This window comes from Triturus cristatus, chromosome 10 (assembly GCF_964204655.1).
Source record: "Triturus cristatus chromosome 10, aTriCri1.1, whole genome shotgun sequence".
Classification (NCBI taxonomy): domain Eukaryota; kingdom Metazoa; phylum Chordata; class Amphibia; order Caudata; family Salamandridae; genus Triturus; species Triturus cristatus.
In genome coordinates this window covers 795384064-795405372 of record NC_140593.1, presented here as the reverse complement: position 1 = coordinate 795405372, position 21309 = coordinate 795384064, and the positions used below count along the sequence as shown (strand labels likewise).

General features: G+C 42.8%; 1 protein-coding gene across 4 annotated transcripts in view; it reads left to right on the top strand.

The window, feature by feature from the left end:
* Nucleotides 1–21309, top strand: part of LOC146790006 (uncharacterized) — a 195658-nt gene that overhangs the window by 135861 nt on the left and 38488 nt on the right. For all 4 annotated transcript variants that reach the window (XM_085628326.1, XM_085628324.1, XM_085628325.1 and 1 more), the window contains 2 exons: nt 2079–2168; nt 14349–14459. In XM_085628326.1, the coding sequence (XP_085484452.1) occupies nt 2079–2168; nt 14349–14459 (201 nt within the window). The remainder of the gene's footprint in view (nt 1–2078; nt 2169–14348; nt 14460–21309) is intronic.

Here is a 21309-nt window from a genome sequence, read left to right as displayed (position 1 = left end):
ATCTGGGTGTCGTCGCGTAGGACACCACCTCCATCCCCTGCGATCTTACTAGTCTAGCAAGGGGGGCCACATAGATGTTAAACAGGGTCGGACTAAGGGCCGACCCCTGTGGCACCCCACATTGCAATGACTTGGCAGGGGAGAGGAAATTTCCAAGCTTTACTCTCTGTTCTCTACCAAGGAGAAAGGAGTTAAGAAGATTCAAGGCCGGCCCAGTAACCCCTGCCTCCCTAAGCCGAGATGTTAAAATGGCGGGAGACAGGGTATCGAACGCGGCTGTGAGATCTAATAGGACCAGTATTGTAGTTTGGCCACTATCCACTTTACGTCGGATGTTATCTACTACAACAGTAAGTGCGGATTCGGTACTGTGGTACTTTCTGAATCCGTGCTGTGTGTTATCAAGATACTCACTGGTCTCAAGAAAAGTGGAGAGGTGGGAGTTGAGGTGTGCCTCCAATATTTTTGCAGGGGCCGGGAGCAGAGAGATTGGCCTGAAGTTTTTAAGAAGGCCAGGATCCAAAGACGGTTTCTTAAGGAGAGGCTTTACAATAGCCTTCTTCCACACTGATGGAAAGGAACCCTGGACAATAGCCCTATTCATGACTTCCAACATGGGCGGAAGAATGCTGTTTCTGCACTCCTTCAGTGTTTTTAGCGGTAAAGGATCCATTGGGGAGGAAGATTTAGTCCTATCAAGTAGGAGGTTCAGCAAAGTGCTCCTCTGTCAACACCGGAAACGGATGTTTATTTATAACAAAAGTGTTACGCAAACAAATGATGGACGGAATGCTGAATGAATCATACATTCACTCCAGGTCAAGAGATTTGGGTTAAATCTATCGTTCTTTTGCTTACCATGCCACCCCAGAAGGAGTAATTTAACCAGATCTTTTGACTGGGGTGAATGTTTGATTTGCTCTGCATTCCTTCCATAATCTGTGTGTCTTTTGCTTTCTCGCCTTAAGTGCACCGGGTATGCCTAGATGTGGGTCCTGGGATTACTATGCCACTGGATTCAAGCTAGCCTGGCTGATGAGAGGGGATGCCCCGAAACTGGTCCCAGGATTCTTGTTTCTGGTCCCTGGTTCTTGGCAGCTCGGGCTGGACTGTTCTCATGAGGAACAGGGTCAATACTGATTTGCATATGGCTGGGACTAAACTGGGGTGGCATGATAAGCAAAAGAACAATGAATTTAACCAAGATCTCTTGACTAGGGTTGAATGTTTGATTTGCTCTGCATTCGGTCCATCATCTGGGTTTCTTATTTTTAATATCAAAAGGCAACCTTGTTTTGGGCCGAGATCTTAGTCAGGCCCCATTGTTTATGTGTTATAGATAGCTCTGTCGCCATATGTATGAAACAATAAATAACATTTGCATAATGTATGTATTCATCTTGTACATGATGTGTAAAGTTTATCATGATAGTGTTCATGTTAAGTTGTTTTCTAAGCAAGTATAGTTTCCTAGAAACTAATTCGCACTGTCACGGTTGTAAATGTGTGGCAAAAGTCATTTGCTGCGTGTTACTTATAAATACTAGATTGGCATGATGGACAGAATCAGGTGACTCTCCGATGAGTTGCAGAACAGAGCTGGGGATTCCTCAAAATAGATTGTGGGAATCACATCTCACAAGACTAAAGAATCACTAATTAACCAGTCAGCCATTTTCTTTTTTCAATATTTCCCAGCAGCATGTCAGTCACACTGTTTGTGGCTCTTTTATGAGGTAACCCTCAGCCTGTTGTAGCTAATAATTTCCATATTTTCTTCTTTTTTTCCCACAAGCTTCAATTATCTACTGTTGAAAGTGTGTGCATTTTGTAGTTTGTGCATTGGCCCAGAAATTCCCTCAGGTCTCCAATGTGTCCAATTTGTTCCATTGCAGAAAGTGGAATGAATTGCAAAGCCTGGTATACGCTGGGTTTGCTTGAGAGAAGTATACTGTGTTTGATTAGAAATATACAAGTCTGGTACCAGTCTCTTGGAATATGTTGGCCTACTGGGGGTGCAAGTGGGACTTAAAGAAAGACATTACTATAATTTCTTACATTCTCACCTTTAACTCCAGGAGCCTGTCCATTTCTCAAAACGGAGGCCGCTGCAAGTTTTATAGAACGTCAGTGTACTAGTGGACAAGATAACACAAGCCTAACTTTGGGTGAGTTACATATACTTCCTTCTTATTACAGTGGTTTAATAAAGCAGTTAAAGGATTCTTCTGAACTAGGGGCAATCCTACTGACCTTTTAGTTTAATATGCTGAGGTTATACAGCGAATGATCCTTCATAGTATTAAAACAAAGAGGTTCTTAAATACTGTGACAACCACAATTGTGCAGGCCTTAGGCCACCCTCCTCCAGACTCCTCATATTTTTAAAGGCAGTTTCAATAACACCATAAGTAATTTACCCTCATGTGCTTGATTTATTTTGAAACTTTTTTTAAAGTGTATTGTTCAGTGCACTGCAGGATTTGATAGATCCCTTCATCAGGGAAACAGTTAAAAAATGTATTTGCTGCTGGTTAATAACAAACATATGTAAGAGTCAATTGATTAAAGGCTTTACAAAAATAACAATATTGATATAATACGTTGAGTATATGAATGTTATAAAGCTTAAAAGTGGGTACAAATCAACAATAACATCGCAGGGATTTTGGGTGTATAAAAGCTATAATACACAGATAGTAGTATATACGCTCTAGCTCATAGTCAAGTTACATATTATTTTCCTACAAATGTGCATTAAACAGTCTTACATTTGAAAATGTGTTGCCCTTTTTCATGGGTGATGTTTAGTGTATTAGTGTTCAGGGGTGCCATGTGGGCATATAAAATCAGCTTCTGCTTTTATTTCATTAATAGATTGTTACTTGTTTATTAAGATTTAGAGGAATTCGAGACTAAAATTAAATTTTATATCCCTCCTGATTTTATGGTGTTAGAAAGAGGGAAGAAAGGGAACTGGTAAGGAAGATTGTTTTTAATGCATAACCTGGATTGAATGTTGGGTTTGACTTTGTTATACTTTAAAATTGTAGTAAAAAGACCTGAAGCAAAAGAAAAACCTCACAACTGATGTCTTTTGTTAAATCATTGATCCGCGTATCTAACATAGTATTGATTTTTGCTCACAAAAGAAATTCAAACTTCAGAAACTATGAAGAACTTAAAACCCTAAAACAGGAGAAACACAATGTGCAACTGGAAATCACAGCAACGAATGCTTACCTCATTTGAAATACTAGAAATGTAGTTTCTTAGTCAAGACTGATACTTTATTTCATTGTATACTGGGAAACAGTTCAACATTTATTTTCCATGCGAGCTAGAATATGTTATTAGTAAAATCCATTGGCCTTACAGGAGTTAATGAATCAGGCAAACAACTAGACCGGCCGACGTGAGGTTCAGTGAACTTCGAATCAAAAAAACCTCGCCATTGCTCTCTATAGAATCCTTGAGAGAGTATCATTGTATCCTGTATATCAGGTGAATAATCAATTATAGATATTAAGTATGCCCTAAATACACATTGAAAGGATTCAAATCTGGAGACTTAAGTCACGTTCGTAAACACATGCCGATTGCACAGTTTATTTTATACATTTTTTTGGGCAACTGAAGTCTTTCTTTTATTAAAACAGGACACAGATACCATGGTGTGGAAAGATATAACTATAGTGACGTGAAATATGTAGTAAAAATGAACCACAAATCTAAGTATTGCTGTGTACGATATTGTAGTCATCAATTGAAAGCAACAAGACTTGGACATTTAGCTGTTTTAACACTTGTACAATTTAGCTTTTTGGCTACTCCACATAACAGTATTTGTAACTAAAATACTAGAACAATTTCAGTACCCAGAATTTGTTGCATTAAAAGATAGACTATCGTATGTGCAAACTGCACTTTCAGGTTACTGTAAGTATAACAGCACAAACTGACTTTACTTGACCACATGGTCTTCTAGTAAGTAAGAGCGCCCCATACCAGCAATGTGCATTTGTGGGAAAACTTATATATAACTTAACAAAGCTCTGGCCCTTATACATGACAATTTTCTCAATGTTTTTCTGTCCGTAGACACAAATTTCTTCTTTTTTTTTTTTTATTGACATCCATCAAAAGTTTACAAATTCATTGAAATAACACGAAACAAACATAAAAAAGAAAAACCTGGCACAATAGCCATATTGATCATAAAAAAGTCAGTTGAGAACAGGCTACGTAGTCAGAAGAAAAAAGAATACCTTGGATTGCACAAATCATTAGAGATCAGATACAATAATATTATCATCAATAATTAGACAATCACTAAAGAGCGCCTCAAGCAGTGAAATATAAGTCCAGGTAAAAGCTGAAAGTGATGCCGATTTAAAGGCTACTAATGATGTTTTGGCATACAAAAAATCAGATGCAACGTCGCCTACCAGATCTAAAACTGGCTAAGGTGCCTATAGTGCATTAGGTCCAATAAATTATGCGAAGATATCAACATATAAGTCATAGTTAATGTTTTTGTTCTGTTGACTTAAGCCTTTTTTTAATTTTAATTTTAAATATAAAAAAGGAAGCTAAAGTGTCTATAGTGCAGTAAAGTGCTATAATATAAGTGTCTATTGTGCAATAAATTGCAAACGAGAAAACTAATATGTCAACAGCAATAATAGTAGGTACAATTTCTGCATTTTTGGACAACCTTTAAAAATGTAAGCTCTTATTTAAAATTCAGTCAAAATGGGCCACCCAGACTTTATTAAATTTCTTAGGGGCCTATGCATCAACAATACCATTTGCGATTCCTTATTAGCGAAAAATAAGGAATCGCTAATAAGGAATAGCAAAAGGCTATGCATGTAGGAATCGCTATTCAAATAGCGATTCCTTAATATTCCTTATTACCGAATCGGTAATACCGAATCGGTAATAAGGAATACCTACCCATTCATTCCTATGGGCTTGGAGGCCCATAGGAATGAATGTAAAGCCAGTCTGTATTAGCGATTCGGTATTACCGAATCGCTAATAGCGGGAGCACTTTCAAGGGTGCCAGGGTGTCAAAAGGACACCCTGTTGCACCCCTGAAAATGATATGTGCACATATGTTGCACACACACATGCTCTAAGGGCATGTGTGTGCGCAACATGAAACTTTGAAAAATGCACAAAAGTGCATTTTTCAAAGTTTTTGCAAATTACCATGCAGTTCATCTTCATGGTAATTTGCTCCCCCTATTAGCGAAATCGCTAATTTTTTAACTTTGATGCATTGCATTTAAGGAATCTCACTTTGGGATTCCTTAAATGCAATCGCTATTTAAGGAATCGGTATTTAAGGAATCCCTATTTAAAGAATCGCTATTTAAGGATTCCTTAAATAGCGATTTCTGATTTTGGGTTGATGCATTGGGATTGGGTATTTTTTCCTTAATACCGGGAGCTATTACCGAATCGGTATTTTACCGACTGGATTTTGGGTTGATGCATGAGGCTGTTAATCCCTACAATTCATAATGCATACAAGCGCTCACTGTTCCTAACCGGTTTCATTTTCCGAACCCATTCACATTTTGTTGGTACCAGGTCTGATCACCATCTGTGAAGCAAGAGTAACCTGGCGACCGCCATTGCAATGTATAGAAATGTAACCAAATTATCAGAGGGATGTAAAGAAGGGTCATAGCCAAGGACTTTCAGCCAATTATTGGAGTCTAGCGTGATGAAGCATTCAGCCTCAAGGTGACGGAAAATCTCATTCCAAAATCCCTGAAATTAAGGGCACTGTGATATAATATGCGTCCAATTGGCTATCGGGTGATTTAAACAGCAAAAACACTGACAGGATTGGCTAGGGTAAACCTTAGATAAAAAATGTGGGGTTCTATATAGAAGCCATTTGCTCAAGTACAGCATCCGGCGCCAAATCACGCCCCTTAACGTTGTAAATTTAAGTTCGAGGCATATGAGCTGCAGATTACACACTTGTGCATAGATCGCCATCTGGAGTTGGGCCCGGATGTTTGCAGTTGTTTTTCCTCTTGGAAAGTCTTTGGAAGTCACGAGGTCGGTGACTCCTCCTTTGGATCGTATTGCGCATGGGCTTCTGCTCCATCCTCAGATTGTTTTTTCCGCCATCGGGCTCGGATGTGATCTTCGCGCTCCGGTTCCGAACAGCTTCCAGTTTGACGATCGACGCGCAATCCTCACCCCAACTCGCGGTATTGTTTTCGATCGCGATCTCCCCACTCGACGTGCCTCTCATCGGCAAAAACCTTCGATTCCGGTCGTCGACAACGGCCTTCGGGCCTACCCAAGCTCCGGTCCTGGCTAATGGAAAGGACTCCCTTCAAGAAGTGCCCTCGATGTGGGTCCAAGTTCCCCCACACCCATCTCCACGAAGTATGCAATCTCTGCCTCTCCCCTGAACACGAGGCTCAAGATTGTCCGGCGTGTAAGTTCTTCCGGTCCAAGAAAACCATTCGAGACCGAAGGGCTAGAAGAACCATGGCACACTCATCGACGACGATTCCGGTCGACATCTTCGGGGAAGGCGTCGACGCTCCAGAAGAACACCACACTGACGAGGGAGTCGTCAGCGCCTCCGAAGCCGACGATTCAGATGTGGAGGACATCACTCCGGCACAGAGGGTCGTGAGTACTAATCTACCCCCCCCACACCCTCTCCGGCACCGAAAAAAGGCTTCGGTCACGCCTTCGCCTCCGGGCCTAAGCAAGACCAAAGACATTGCTTCCCACACCGCACCTTCGGGCCCGGTAAAGAAGCCGATTAAGCCTTCCGCCGGCTCGGGCTCGAGCCAGCCCACCGTCGGTGCCGATAAACACTCTTCGACACCGAAAAAGAAAATGGCCTCCGTTTCGACACCGAGCCCCGCACCGAAACACTCGGTGTCGAGAACCAGCTCCAGCTCCTCGGTGCCGACACCATCTTCGGCACCGACAAAAGCACACAAGGCCACTGGCACCGACACTTCGAAGCCGAAATCCACCTCAGCGCCGGCCAAACAATCAGACTTTTCAAAGCATAGTTCCAAACAACGAACCAGCGTGGATAAAGCCAAAAAACCAACGGCCCGACGCCTTCGGCGCCGACGGACCAACCAACATACACCAGATCCATTACAAAAAACACTAACCAAGGATCCTAAAACCGGACATTTGATGCTCTCCATCAAAAAGAGACAGCTGGATAAACCTGCTCCGCCTCCACCTCCAAAGAGGAAGGACTCTGCTACCTCTCCTTTCAGAATACCTTCCCCACCTCCACTTCCACCGCCTCCTCCACCTTCCCCTCCTCCACCGTCTCCGCCCCCACCTCATCATTCCCCAACACCCTCTCCGGATGATGATGATCAGGGGGATCCATTTGATGACATAGGAGACGTGCCCCAAGATTTACCTACAGGGGACCCCACAGGCTCCCCAGACCCATGGGAAGATTATAATATCCCTGACATCCCTACCGTCCCACAGGATGATCTCTACCCTTCCAGACCTTCCCCACAAGAAGACTCACTGGGGTTCAACCATCTACTACAAAGGGCGGCACACTATCACGGGGTAGATCTCCATACCGACCCCGTGGAGGAGGATTTCCTCCTCGATACGTTTGACACCACACATAGGACTACCTCCATATTGCCTATGCTCAAGGGAGTTATAAAACATGCGCCAGAAGTCTTTAAAGACCCAGTCAGAGCCAGGGTCATTAACCCGCGCATTGAAAAGAAATATAAATTCGCCCCTACAGATCCCTCCTACATCAGAGGGCCAGCACCACTAGATTCTCTGGTAGTGTCCACAGCACGTAAAAGGGCCAACTCCCAAGCGTCAGGCGAAGCACCACCACCTGACAAAGAGTCTAAACTCTTGGACGCATCAGGCAAGCGTACTGCATCCCAAGCTGCCAACATATGGCATATCGCTAATACACAAGCGCTACTAGCCAGGTATGACAGGGCCCATTATGACGAATTAGAAGCCATAATGCAACATCTCCCTGATAAATACAAACCTAGGGCCAACGAGCTAATTCAGGAGGGCAAAACCATTACTAATACCTCCATACGTTGTGCCCTAGATGCAGCAGACAGAGCCTCCAGGGCCATCAATTCTAGTGTCCTCCTCTGTCGCCATGCCTGGCTAAGGATCTCAGGTTTTAAACCGGAGGTACAGGCCTCCATCCTCAACCATCCCTTTGACCAGGAACATCTGTTTGGCCCAAAAGTAGATGAGGCTCTAGAAAAGATGAAAAAAGACACGGACACGGCAAAATACATGGGAGCTTTACAATCAAACCCTCCCAGGCGCTCCTTTCGCCGCTCTTCCTTTCAGAGCACATCCAGAGGCTACTCCTCCGACACCGCTTCCACTTCATATAAGGCCCCTACCCAGTCCACCTTTACAAGGGGCTACCAAAGAGGCGGCTACAGGGGCAACAATAACAAAGGCAGAGGCAAAACAAACACTGCCCGCTCTGCCACCACACCTACCCAATGACTTCCCTCCACTCCCCCAAGACCATCCCACTCCGGTCGGGGGCAGACTCCAAAATGTCCTCCCTGTCTGGGCCACCATCACCTCAGACAAATGGGTAACACAAATAATTCGGTCAGGCTACTGCCTAGAACTAATATCTACCCCCCAAACATTCCACCCAGACAACGTCCAATGTCACAAGAACATCTAACACTACTAAAGCAGGAGGTAATCTCCCTCCTACAGAAAAGGGCGATAGAACACGTTCCTACCAACCAACGAAATATGGGGGTCTACTCCCTATATTTTCTCATACCAAAAAGGGACGAGACTCTGCGGCCCATCCTAGACCTCAGGCCCCTAAACAAATACATACACTCAGACCATTTTCACATGGTAACGCTTCAGCAGGTACTTCCACTGCTTTCCCAAAACGACTTCCTGAACACTTTAGACCTAAAAGACGCTTATTTCCACATTCCAGTGCACAACGCTCACAGGAAGTTCTTCAGATTCGTAGTGGACGGCCAACACTACCAATTCAAAGTACACCCGTTCGGAGTCACAACAGCACCACGTGTATTCACCAAGTGCCTAGCAGTAGTGGCAGCACACCTCAGGAGACAACACATCCATGTCTTCCAAAACCTAGACAACTGGCTAATAAAAGCCAGTTCATACAGCCAGTGTGTACAACACAGGCATGCCACTATCCAGCTACTTCACCAACTGGGCTTCACAGTAAACCACGCAAAGTCCCATCTACAACCATCCCACATAAAACAATACCTCGGTGCCACCATAGACACCTCAAAAGCGCTAGCCTACCCCAATCCTGCCAGGATTACAAGCATTCAGGCTCTACGCGCAAAATTCATGGCACAACACTCCCTTCCAGCTCGAGTGTTTATGCAACTAATAGGGATGATGGCCTCTTGCATCTTCATAGTACCTCACGCAAGACTCCAGATGCGTCCTCTCCAAGAGTGCTTAGCGCGCCAATGGAACCAGGCCCAGGGTCAATTAACAGACCTGGTGTTGGTAGACGGTCGCACCCATCGCTCTCTGCAGTGGTGGACCACCACAAACCTTTCCACAGGTCGACCGTTCCTGGACCTGGTTCCCCAGATAGTACTAACCACAGACGCATCGCTCTCCGGCTGGGGAGCTCATCTATTACATCTCACCGTGCAGGGCACATGGACACCTCAACAAAAGTTACTCCACATCAACCATCTGGAGTTACTAGCCATCTTCTTAGCCCTAAAATCTTTTCAAACACAGATTTCAGGCAAGGCAGTCCTAATCCGCACAGACAACATGACAGCCATGTACTATATTCAAAAACAAGGTGGCACACACTCTCCACAGCTCTCTCAGCTAGCACAGAGCATATGGAGATGGGCCATACCCCAGAAAATCTTTCTCCTAGCTCAGCATGTCCCAGGAGTCCAAAACACTGTGGCAGATCTGCTCAGCAGACAAACGCAACAAATCCACGAGTGGGAACTCCACCCACAAGTTCTACACCCGCACTTTCAGATGTGGGGGCATCCACAGATAGACCCCTTCGCCACCCACGAAAACACCAAATGCCCAAGCTTCGCCGCCAGATATCGACACCCATTGTCCAAAGGAAATGCAATATGGATGAACTGGTCAGGCAGATTTGCGTACGCTTTTCCGCCTCTCCCACTCATTCCACTAGTAGTGCGCAAACTACAGCAACACTCCCTCACACTAATCCTAGTAGCTCCAACTTGGGCCAGACAACCGTGGTACACCACACTGCTGGAACTATCTGTAGTACAGCACCAAAAATTACGCCTCTTTCCATACATCTTAACCCAGAACCATGGAGAGATCAGACACCCGGACCCAGCTCAGCTCAACCTTGCGACCTGGCTCCTGAAGTCCTAGAATTCGGTTATCTAAATCTTCCCCCTGACTGTATGAACGTCATCAAGGAAGCTAGGCGACCCACCACTAGAGCATGCTACGCCGCCAAGTGGAAACGTTTTGTTGTCTATTGTCACAACAACACCATCAATCCCCTAGACGTCTCCATTCAACACATCATAGGCTACTTACTCCACCTACAAAGGTGTAATCTAGCCTATACGTCCATTCGCCTGCACCTCGCAGCTATAGCAGCTTACCTACAAAACAGGCAACATCTATCACTCTTTAGAGTACCTGCCATTAAAGCCTTCATGGAAGGCCTTAAAAGAATAATTCCCCCCAGAGTGCCACCCTCACCTGTGTGGAACCTAAATATCGTTCTCACCAGACTAATGGGGCCTCCATTCGAACCATTGCACAAATGTGAACTCCAATTTTTAACCTGGAAAACTGCTTTTCTCGTAGCCATCACTTCCCTCAGAAGGGTCAGTGAGATACAAGCATTTACCATTCAAGAACCTTTTCTACAAATGCACCATAACAAAGTTGTTCTCCGTACCAACCCAAAATTCCTCCCTAAAGTCATTTCTCCTTTTCACCTAAACCAATCTGTAGAACTACCAGTATTCTTCTCGCAACCACAAACTGTTGCAGAAAGAGCTCTCCACACACTAGATGTCAAACGAGCCTTACTCTACTAAATCGAGAGAACACAACCTTTCCGTAAGACTAAACCGCTGTTTGTCTCTTTCTCTCCACTACACAAGGGCAACCCCATCTCCAAGTCGGGGATAGCTAGGTGGATTGTCAAATGCATTCAGATTTGCTACCACAAAGCAAAACGAACGCTATCCGTTCCCCCTAAAGCCCATTCTACACGTAAAATAGGGGCTTCAATGGCTTTTCTAGGAAACATCCCATTAGATGATATCTGCAAAGCAGGTCCATGGTCAACACCGCACACTTTCACTAAATACTATTGTGTAGATGTGCAAACTAAGCAACAGGCTTGTGTGGGCCAGGCTGTACTCCTAACATTATTTCAAACCACTGCAACAGATACGGGTGGTCGCCACTAAGGGTGGGTACTGCTATAAAGTCTATGCACAAGTGTGTAATCTGCAGCTCATATGCCTCGAACGGAATATGCTACTTACCAGTATGCATCTGCTCTTGGCATGTAGAGCTGCAGATCTACACACGCCCACCCGCCTCCCCGGCTACCTTTATCTGTTCCAGTTTATCTTATTTGGATACAACACACATGGGCATCTTCACTGTTTATTACTACGCTCCATCATTTCCCTGCTGGCGAAAAACAATCTGAGGATGGAGCCGAAGCCCATGCGCAATACGATCCAAAGGAGGAGTCACCGACCTCGTGACTTCCAAAGACTTTCCAAGAGAAAAAACAACTGCAAACATCCGGGCCCAACACCAGATGGCGATCTATGCACAAGTGTGTAGATCTGCAGCTCTACATGCCAAGAACAGATGCATACTGGTGAGTAGCATATTCCTTTTATTTAATACCGACCACAAACTCGCAGTAACCTTCAAGCCATCGTGTTTTTCACATTTTATTATTGCTTTCTCTAAGAGAGCTGAACTCCTGATAGGGGCTAAAAAATGTTTCCACTCCTCTGGTTTCCTGACTTAAATGTCATCGAAAAGGGCATATGTCAGGTTTTTACGTTCATTAATCTGTATAAGAATCAGATTGCTAAGTCATTCGGAATTAGTTCGTACCATTCGGAAGTATTCAGCCACCTATCGATCCTTAAAAAATCTGAGCTCTTCCGGAAGCCGGCCTTAGCCCACTTTAGAATAACTTCGGTCGATTCTCTAGTCCCAAATTCTGAAATGAGTTTGGAAAGCGGCGTTGATGAGTTAATAACTGGAACTGTGTATCTTCTAAAAAAGTCCTGACGTTTAGAAAGGAACCACTGCACGCACTTATAGCGCACTAATTTGGGAGATTTCGGAACTTTTAATGGGCAGTGAATCTGATACTCTTTACAGATTAAATTCATAAAATAATTTACGAATAGTCCTGTATTCAAATATGGCTTAAACCTAGACATATGTTGCGCAAAATATGCAAAATAATAATCCCTGAGATTAAGGAGAGCTACCCCACCATTCCCCAGCTCCTCGTATAAAGTGCTTAGTGCAATTCGGGGAGTTTTCTTTCCCCAAAGAAAAGATGTAAACATGGACAAAAATCAATAGCAGAAGAACAGACATCTTAATCAGTGAGACCCTTCCCATAATAGTTAGAGGGAGCGAGTTCCACCGAAGCAGTAAATCTTGAACTTTGAGTAGAAGCGGGACAAAATTTAAATCATACAAGTCAGCGATTCGAGACGAGAAATAAACCCCCAAATATCTTTTTGGTTTGGAATTTAGACAGGACAAAATGTCAGGATGTAGCACATCTGGCTTGCATCCACACTGAATTATTTCAGTTTTCTTTTTGTTGAAAAAAAATCTTCTATTATTTTGTTTATCAGTGGGCACTTCTAGGGTATGTCTCATAGCTTTGCCCCCACTTGTAGTTGTCGGAAATTGACTGTTAACATATTTTTGTTGATATACAGCAAATACAAATTTTTATAGTGTGTTTCCATGATGAACAGATATATTGAATCACAAAATGCAATGGATACAGAGCCTATTTTGAATGATACTCTTAAACAAAGCTCCAAAGTAAAATAATGTATGATGTTAATTTGGTATGCTGTTACTAAAACCTCTTCTCAGAATATTAGAAGCCTGGAGTATCTCTGTATAAAGCCTGTACACCTGTGTCTGTCATACTGTGTTACAAGCTTTATTTTTCAATTTACAGATCTAGTAGTGGAGTCCACCCAAAACTGCTAAACAAAAAGTCAAAAACATTAGTTAATAACTGGGAATGTAACTAGAAAAGAAATGAGGGTAACCTTCTACTACCTATCCATGTATCTTGCTCCTTCCTGAAGCTGTTCTTTTTATTGGTTTTCATGCAGTTTATCCTGAGAAGAGGCAAACATATGAAGTAAAATTTCAAAACAGGCATAAATAATAAGCATTGGCAAAACCAATCAGTCTGGTTTTAATGTGCATTTATGAGTATTAGGAGCACTAAAGCCATTTGGGATTTTGTCAGTGCTTGAAAAAATGATAGCTTTCTGTGTAGAATGTATATAGGAGATAAAGAATTAAATGTGATAAAGAGTGAGATAATAGTACTTTTTGGATTTCAAATAATTTGATGTGTACTGAAATTAATGGGCTTTTTGGAAGGTGGAATCATGCATCACATAGGTAATAGTATAAGAGACAGAAGCACTCCTCAACGTGGAGGCAAAGGCCCACTCAAAGTATGTGTAAAAATATTGGTTACAATATGTCTTACTGACAGCTGCACTGTCAAGCCAGACCTAAATTTTAGAATCTTCATGTTGCCACTATCCTAGTTTATCAGTTATTAATGACTTATTCAAAGTTTCTGTGAGTATCAAATGGCACATTGATAATGTTTGAAAAAAGTGTAAGGGAATGAGATGCGTGTTTATGCTTTTGGAGCACAAAGACTTCGTCATGAGGATTGCGCTAACTATTACTGTCACAAACATGGATATCAAAGCAAAAGAATATTCTCACCACATTTAAAATTTGACAGCAGGATAAATGTACTTTTCTTACTTCTAAACCTCTGACAGTCTCAAAATAGCAGAGTTTGGAAGAAATAATTTGAACATTTACAAATGTGAAGGTCTAGTTCATGCACATTTCAAAATGGGGCATAGATGCTTATAAACTACAAACATTGTATTGGAGCTGATGAAATAGTGAATAACAAGAGGAAATATTACATTTTCATCAAATTTAGTGGTTTACTTTTTTTCAGACATATTTTCACACTTACAAATGTTTTTGCCTAATAGGAAATGCAGTTGAAGAGACCGTTGTTCCATTAAGTAGAAGACAAGAGGGAGAAATATGTTCCTTGAATCACCAGAACGCTGAGAGAAGAGCAAATATTAATTGCCCTACTGGTAAGTAAATTTTGGTGACCATCTCCTGCACCTGTCACATTTCTCAGCTTATCTTTGCTCAGTAGTAGAGCATTGACACCTCTTCTGAAATAACTTGTATTCACTCTATCTGAGGTATCTAAGTGGACAATATCATGATTCCAAAAAGGCTAAATAACTTGCCCTCATGACCATCTTAGCATGGCTAATATACCAAATAGGCACCGGTGCTCAGGAAGCTCAACCTTTTCATAATTGATATCTCTGCCCCATCAGCCGAAGTGTAACGGTCATGTTTAGTCACTTTCTCCTCAGATATTTAAGGTGCAGCGGGTTTGTGGTGGCATGTTGAGTTGTACGGAGGAGAAGTAGCCCAGCTGTTCAGGCCGTACTATGTTTTTGTCGGGTTGATATGCATAATCCCTTCCAATATAGGCAACAAAGTCTTGCATGGTCCCTTCCAGAATTGGCAGCAAACCCTTGTACATTCCTTTCCAGTATTGGCAGCAAGACACAAAGAACATTAAAATGGTCCCAAGAAAGTGGTTCAGAAGTAACATTCTGAACATTTTCATCACTCTTCTTCAACTTTTTTAATCTCCTAGTGTGGAGTGGGTATATCAAAAAATTTACTTCTTGCACCCTGTGCTGCAAAACTGAAAGTAAATCTCATGCACAAGGCCCAATGGAGACAAAGGGTCTGCAGGTGCTTGTTGTCTTGTGCAGACAGCATTTTTTTTAACTTGATTGAATTTGGTTGTCTATAGTTATTTATCTTGTTTCATGGTGCAGAAACCTACCACTGTAACAAATGTATTCCAAGACTGTGTGGGGCGAGTATTACTGTAAACTCACCCAACCTGGGCCCTGGGTCTTCTCAACACCACATCGCCATCCCCCATAAACTCCTGCTCTTTTCACGATCCTAGTCAATCTTCCCTATCTTTCCTACCTCTGTTATTAGGTGACTTCCTACACATTTAATGTAGGAGATAGACAAGTGATCATGGAATGTGTTATACCTACATGGTTCAATTATGACGCATGGTCCAGAGCTCAGGGGTTGAAAGACTGTTCTCTTGCTCCCCTCAGCATAGGGGCTGAACAAGCACATGCCTATAAACAATACTTAGAGACAATGAAACTAGCATATGCAACACCGCAGTACATTGTCCTAGAACTGCTCTCTTAAGAGGCCCAGATGCCTTATTGTTAATGCTTCCTTATTGGGATCCAACAATGTCTAGGCTTCATGTATTGCTCATGCTTTACATAGGTTGCATTGCATATGGTTAAAGTCTTTTCTCTTTTCAACAATGACATGCTGTTGATCTCTCCCCTTTTACATCCAATTACAGTAATCTAAGATCATGTGGCCCTCAGGGCTCGTTTGTAAGCCCTACTCTACTCAATTTCTATTTGACCCCTATGGCGGAGGTGGTTGAACTGTGGGGTTTAAAGATTGTATTGTATGCTGATGACATCAAACTCTGACTCTATTTTCAGCAAGTTGGCAGATCATTGGAAGAGCATTTTCAGGGCTGCCTGAATGCGGTAGCAAATTGGATGTGGTTAAACTGCCTGAAGCTCAACACTGACAAATTAGAGGTATTGGTTTTTGGCAACCCCTCTCCCTTTGACTTGGGCTGTTGTGGTCACAAATTTCGGGTGCTTCCCCTCTGCCTGCACAGCTGGTTAGGATCATGAATATTTTCAAATCTCTGATGATAACTTTTAGAGCTGTACACAAAAAAGGTCCACTCTTTCCTCAACAGAGATTCGCTGGTACTTGCCAAGGAGCGACTGCACTCCAATAAGAAGTTGCTACTGTTTATTCCAAGAGTAAAGCGAGCCAGAAGTGGGGACACGCATTCTCATAGTTGTTGGCCAAGCTGTGGACCGCTTGCCCTTGGAGCTCAGGAAACTGGATTCTGAATCTCAGTTTAAAAAAGACCTGAAGGCTTTTCTTTTTAAGCAAGGCTAAATGTTTGTCAAAATCCTACTGTTCAGAGCTGGGACACTTCTCTGAAACAGCTGTTCATGTTTTAGAAATAGTATATTCATAGCATATGTTTTCCGTAGATACATATGCTTGGCATACTTGTGCCATCTAGAGTTGGGCTTGGACGTTTACAACTTGTTTTTCTTCAAAGAAGTTCTTTGAGTCATGAGGTATAGTGACTTCTCCTATAGTCTGTGTTGCACATGATCACTGGCTTCTTTATTCAATTCCGTCATTTGGTTCGGACATCTATCTCTGATCTCCATGACCGAAGCTCGATTCTTGCCACTAGGGCCTTCCATCGCCTGTTTTTTTTTATCACCCGTCAACAGAAACCTCGACAAACATTGCACCGATTGGTGTTCCTTCAATTTTTCCGATCGCCAGCCCGGGCTTGGGCTACGTTCGACTTCGTTGTATTTCCAGAAACCAACTACATATACTCGATGACGATGAGAGATGAAAAAAACACCGTTTGGCAGGACCATCACGCTGTGTGTATTTATTTAATTATGAGTTTTACATAGTGCGAATTTGACACGAAGTTATCATAGCGCTTCACACAGTGATCACAGCAGGTACATAGCGGGTGCATAATGACGGTAAACATAAGCACAATGATAATAGCATGAGGTACAAAAGGGGCATCTAAAATATATATATATGGAGTAGTGGTAGAAATTGTAAAATAAATATATACTAATGATAAAAAATATGCACAATGGTAATAACGTGAGGTAAAAAAATACACACAACAATAATAACATGAGGTACATAAAAGGGTACATAAAGATATTTATAGTGGAGGTAAAAATGCAAATGGGGAACACAAGTAAAAAGGAACAAGATAGCAGCATATACAGGAGTTACATAAACCGGCAAAAAAAATAAACAACAACAATTGACTAGAAGAAGAGTCCAAAGGACAATAGGACGCATGGGGGTTGAAAGTCCTGAGGTAAATATGAAAAGAGAATAGCCAAGGAGAGGGTAAGTAGATGCATAGATTAGTCCAAGGTAGTGACAGCACAAGGCATGTTAGCATTGGATTTCACGGCAACTTGGCGCTTTACGAGGTAGGAATGAAAACAGTAACACCAGACGCAAAGTGACAAACAAAAAATAAATAGTACTCAAGGGATAGTGGGAGAATAGAAGCAGAAGAGCAGCAGAACTCTAGTAGCTCTCGTTAACCCTCAAGAATGGTAACTCGTTGGAAATCAAGGAAGCAAGGGCCTTTTTTAAGAAAATGACGCATGATGCAAAGCAAGAGTGGGAAATGACTAGATGGGAGGAGATCTCCTCTGCACTAAAGAATAGGGATTTTAAATCCTTTTGGAACTTGGTTAAGACAGGTTCTTCTGCCCCCACTCAAGCACTCCAACCTAACCTCAGCGAAGAAATCTGGCGTAAACATTTTAAAAATCTATACGCCTCCAATATACCCACTGAAAATAACCATCCCATTAGCCCTTACGCCAGCCCCCATATTTTTCCGGGGCAGGCTGACATGTGCACCTTTAGCGAAATTAGAGTGGCTCTTAGCAAAGTACTTCCTAATAAAGCCCCCGGCCTAGACAAGATCCCAGGAGATCTTTTTAAAAGTGAGCCTGATATCTGGGTCCCATACCTCCATGGCCTCTATAATGCAATCCTACGAGGAATGCCACTACCAGCTACATGGGCTGGAGCCGAGATAATACCAATCCACAAAAAGGGCTCCCCACTCGATCCGGCTAATTATAGGCCCATTAGCCTTATCGATGTAGCACAGAAGATCTTTGCCCGCATCCTCCTAGGGAGACTTCAGACCTGGATGGAAGACTCCAATATTTTAACTCCCCTACAGGTGGGATTTAGAGCTAAGATGTCAACTGTGGATCAATTGTTTAGGTTGCAATTGATCCACTGGAAAACCATCATTCTCGAAGGGGGCAGCCTTTACCTCACGTTCGTTGATCTAAAGTCTGCCTTCGATATGGTGGACCGCAGACAGCTCTGGGAGCTATTAAAGGAGATGGGCGTACCCCTATATCTTTGTGACTTACTAGAGCGACTCCACAAGGACACCTTTGCCAGGGTCAGGTTTGGACTAAAGGGTGAACTCACGCTCCCATTTGGGGTAGAAAAGGGGGTGAGACAGGGGTGTGTCCTTGCGCCAACTCTCTTTGCCTTATTTCTAAATGGGCTGGTTGAGGAAATTCTGAGCCTAAGAGATATTGATGCCCCCAAGTTGGCGGGAAGGAAAATCCCTACATTGATGTTTGCTGATGACACCCTGCTTCTCTCCCGTACTCCTATGGGGATGGGAAGAATTCTGGATGGCTTTGCATCCTTCTGTAGAAATAGGAACTTAGTCATCAATGTAAGCAAAACTAAATACATGGTGTTTCATGCAGACACTACTAATCACCCTACACCCAAATTGGATGGCCAGCCTTTAGAACGAGTCACCACTTTTGATTATTTGGGTCTGACCCTTAACAATAAAATGACATGGGGACCTCAGATCTCTAAAGTAAACTTGAAACTTGTCCAAATAACTGGGGGCATTACCAAGATGCTTAAAAACAGCCACCTTAAATTGATTAGCCCACTTGTTGAGATTTATAAATCTCAGGGACGGGGTGTTGTAGCCTATGGAGCCGAACTATGGGGCCATATCCCCTCCCCAATTCTACTTAAGTCAGAAAACAAATTTTTTAGAAATATTCTTGCTCTTCCAATGAGTACTCCTATGCAGCCACTTAGGATGGATTTAGGCCTTCAACCGATTACGGACATGGTTGCTTCCCGACCAGTAATGTATTGGCGCCGCTTGTGGAGCACCCCTGAATTGATGAATTTTCAGGAGGAACTTAAATCCATTTTGTTGATTCCAAAGGCTGGCGCCATCCCTTGGTTAGCTTATATTAAGAAATCACTAAGGGAGATAGGGAGAGAAGATCTCTGGCATTCGCCAGAGTATGCATGTTCTTCTCTTCCAAAGAGATCCCTGGCCAAAATTCTGGAGGAAAGATATTTGACCGACCTTATTTGTACTACCTCTATTGCAAATTTGACCTCTGTATTTCTAGAGGCCAAAATTAGCTATAAATATAAATTTGAGTCCGTAATAGACCTGATACAACCAATTATGGCCAAAAAGTTATACCTACAGTTCAGGCACGGTTCCCTCCCGCTCTTTTCAAGAACTAATAAGTGGTTGGGCTCAGCCCGGAAATCCTGCCCTGGCTGTGGTATTCTGGAAGAAACTGAGGTACACGTTGTTTTTTTTTGTCCGGCATATATATTCCCGCGCAGAAAATGGATCATCCAATTGGCCAAGAATATAGGGGCTAGACATTGTATGGATCTTTATAGGTTGTTAAAGTATGACACCTCTCCCCTATATGCTACTGTGATTGCAAAATTTCTTTTCTCAATGTGGCTAATTAGAAGAAAACTCCTACCTCATCAAGGTTAACTTGATTTTATTATCTGTCTTTTTATTATCTGTTTTTATTCAAGTCATGATGAATGAGTGTTATTAGATTATTGTTGTATTAATTTTAATAATATTATGTCTTTTATGCACTTTTATGGCTAAAGCCGAAATAAAGTTTTTCTGACTGACTGACTGTAACATAAAAGTGTAAAAAAAAAAAAAAGGTTTCTACAAATAGACAGTACACAAAGAGGAGTACGATCAGCAGTGTACAAAAAGTACTGATGTAGTTCAGGAGGCAGGAAGCAGCAGGTGGGGACTAGTGCACAGTGGGGGGGATTGGTCGCACAAATCCTGTAGTAGCGATGCGTAGAATAACAAGAAGAGAAGTGAAGTATAGGTTCAAGATTCACGCAGGTTATGGAGTGTTGGAAGGTAGTTGGCCAAATACAGGGTGGAGTGAAGGCAAGGCCAGATCATTAGTAAGAGAGAAATTTGTTGGATAGGAGTTTTTTGGCTTCTTTCTTGAAGAGGGATTTGGAGGGGTTACATCTGATCTCAGTGGGGAGAGAGTTCTAGATATTAGGGGCCACTCCGGAGAAGGAATGGTAGTATGTGTTTTTTTCTTGAATTTTTGTGGCTTGAGCAGTAAGGGGCTTGTGCTTCTGGAGGGTCTGTTCCCACCGAAAGGGTCAGTTTCTGGGCCAGGTAGGAAGGGGTGTTGTGGTGTAATGCTTAATGGGTCATGCAAGCAATTTTGAGATGCATCCTGGCATCAAGTGGCAGCCAATTCAGCTTGAGTAGGTCAGGTGACGTGATCACTTTTTTTAGATCCCGTAATGCGCCTGAATACGGAATTGAGTGGCCTTAAGAGGTGCAAGTGAGGTTTTCAGGAGACCGACAAGGGTAGTGCTACCATTGTCCAGTTTCGGAAGCACTAGTGCATGGGTTTCAGTTTTTAGGTCAGCCGCAGGGAGGAAATGTTTTAGTCTCCTGAGGACATACAACTGATGGTTGGCTCCCCTGGTGATAGAGCTGATGTGTTTATGCATTGAGAGGTCTTTGGCTAGGTTGATGCCTGGGGTTTTGGCATAGTCGATGATGTGAGGGGTGCAGTTTAAGGTAGAGAGAAGGGACAACCAATCATTGACACTAAAGAGGAAGGTGGATGGAACGATCAGTTGGAATTCAGTTTGAGGGCATTGAGTTTACTGTGATGGCGAGTCAGCAATTGTTGTGTTAATATTAGAGTAGTGTTGAGGGAACGGATGTCCTCAACGGAGGTTATTCTCATGTAGAGTTGGGTGTCGTTAGCATACATATGGCACGAGATGCGGGAGCACTTGAGGATATCGGTTAGGGGCTCCGTATAGTGGTTGAACAATGATGAGGAGAGGATAGAGCCCTGGGGCGCTCAACAAAAAAGTGGCCAAGTTGTGAAT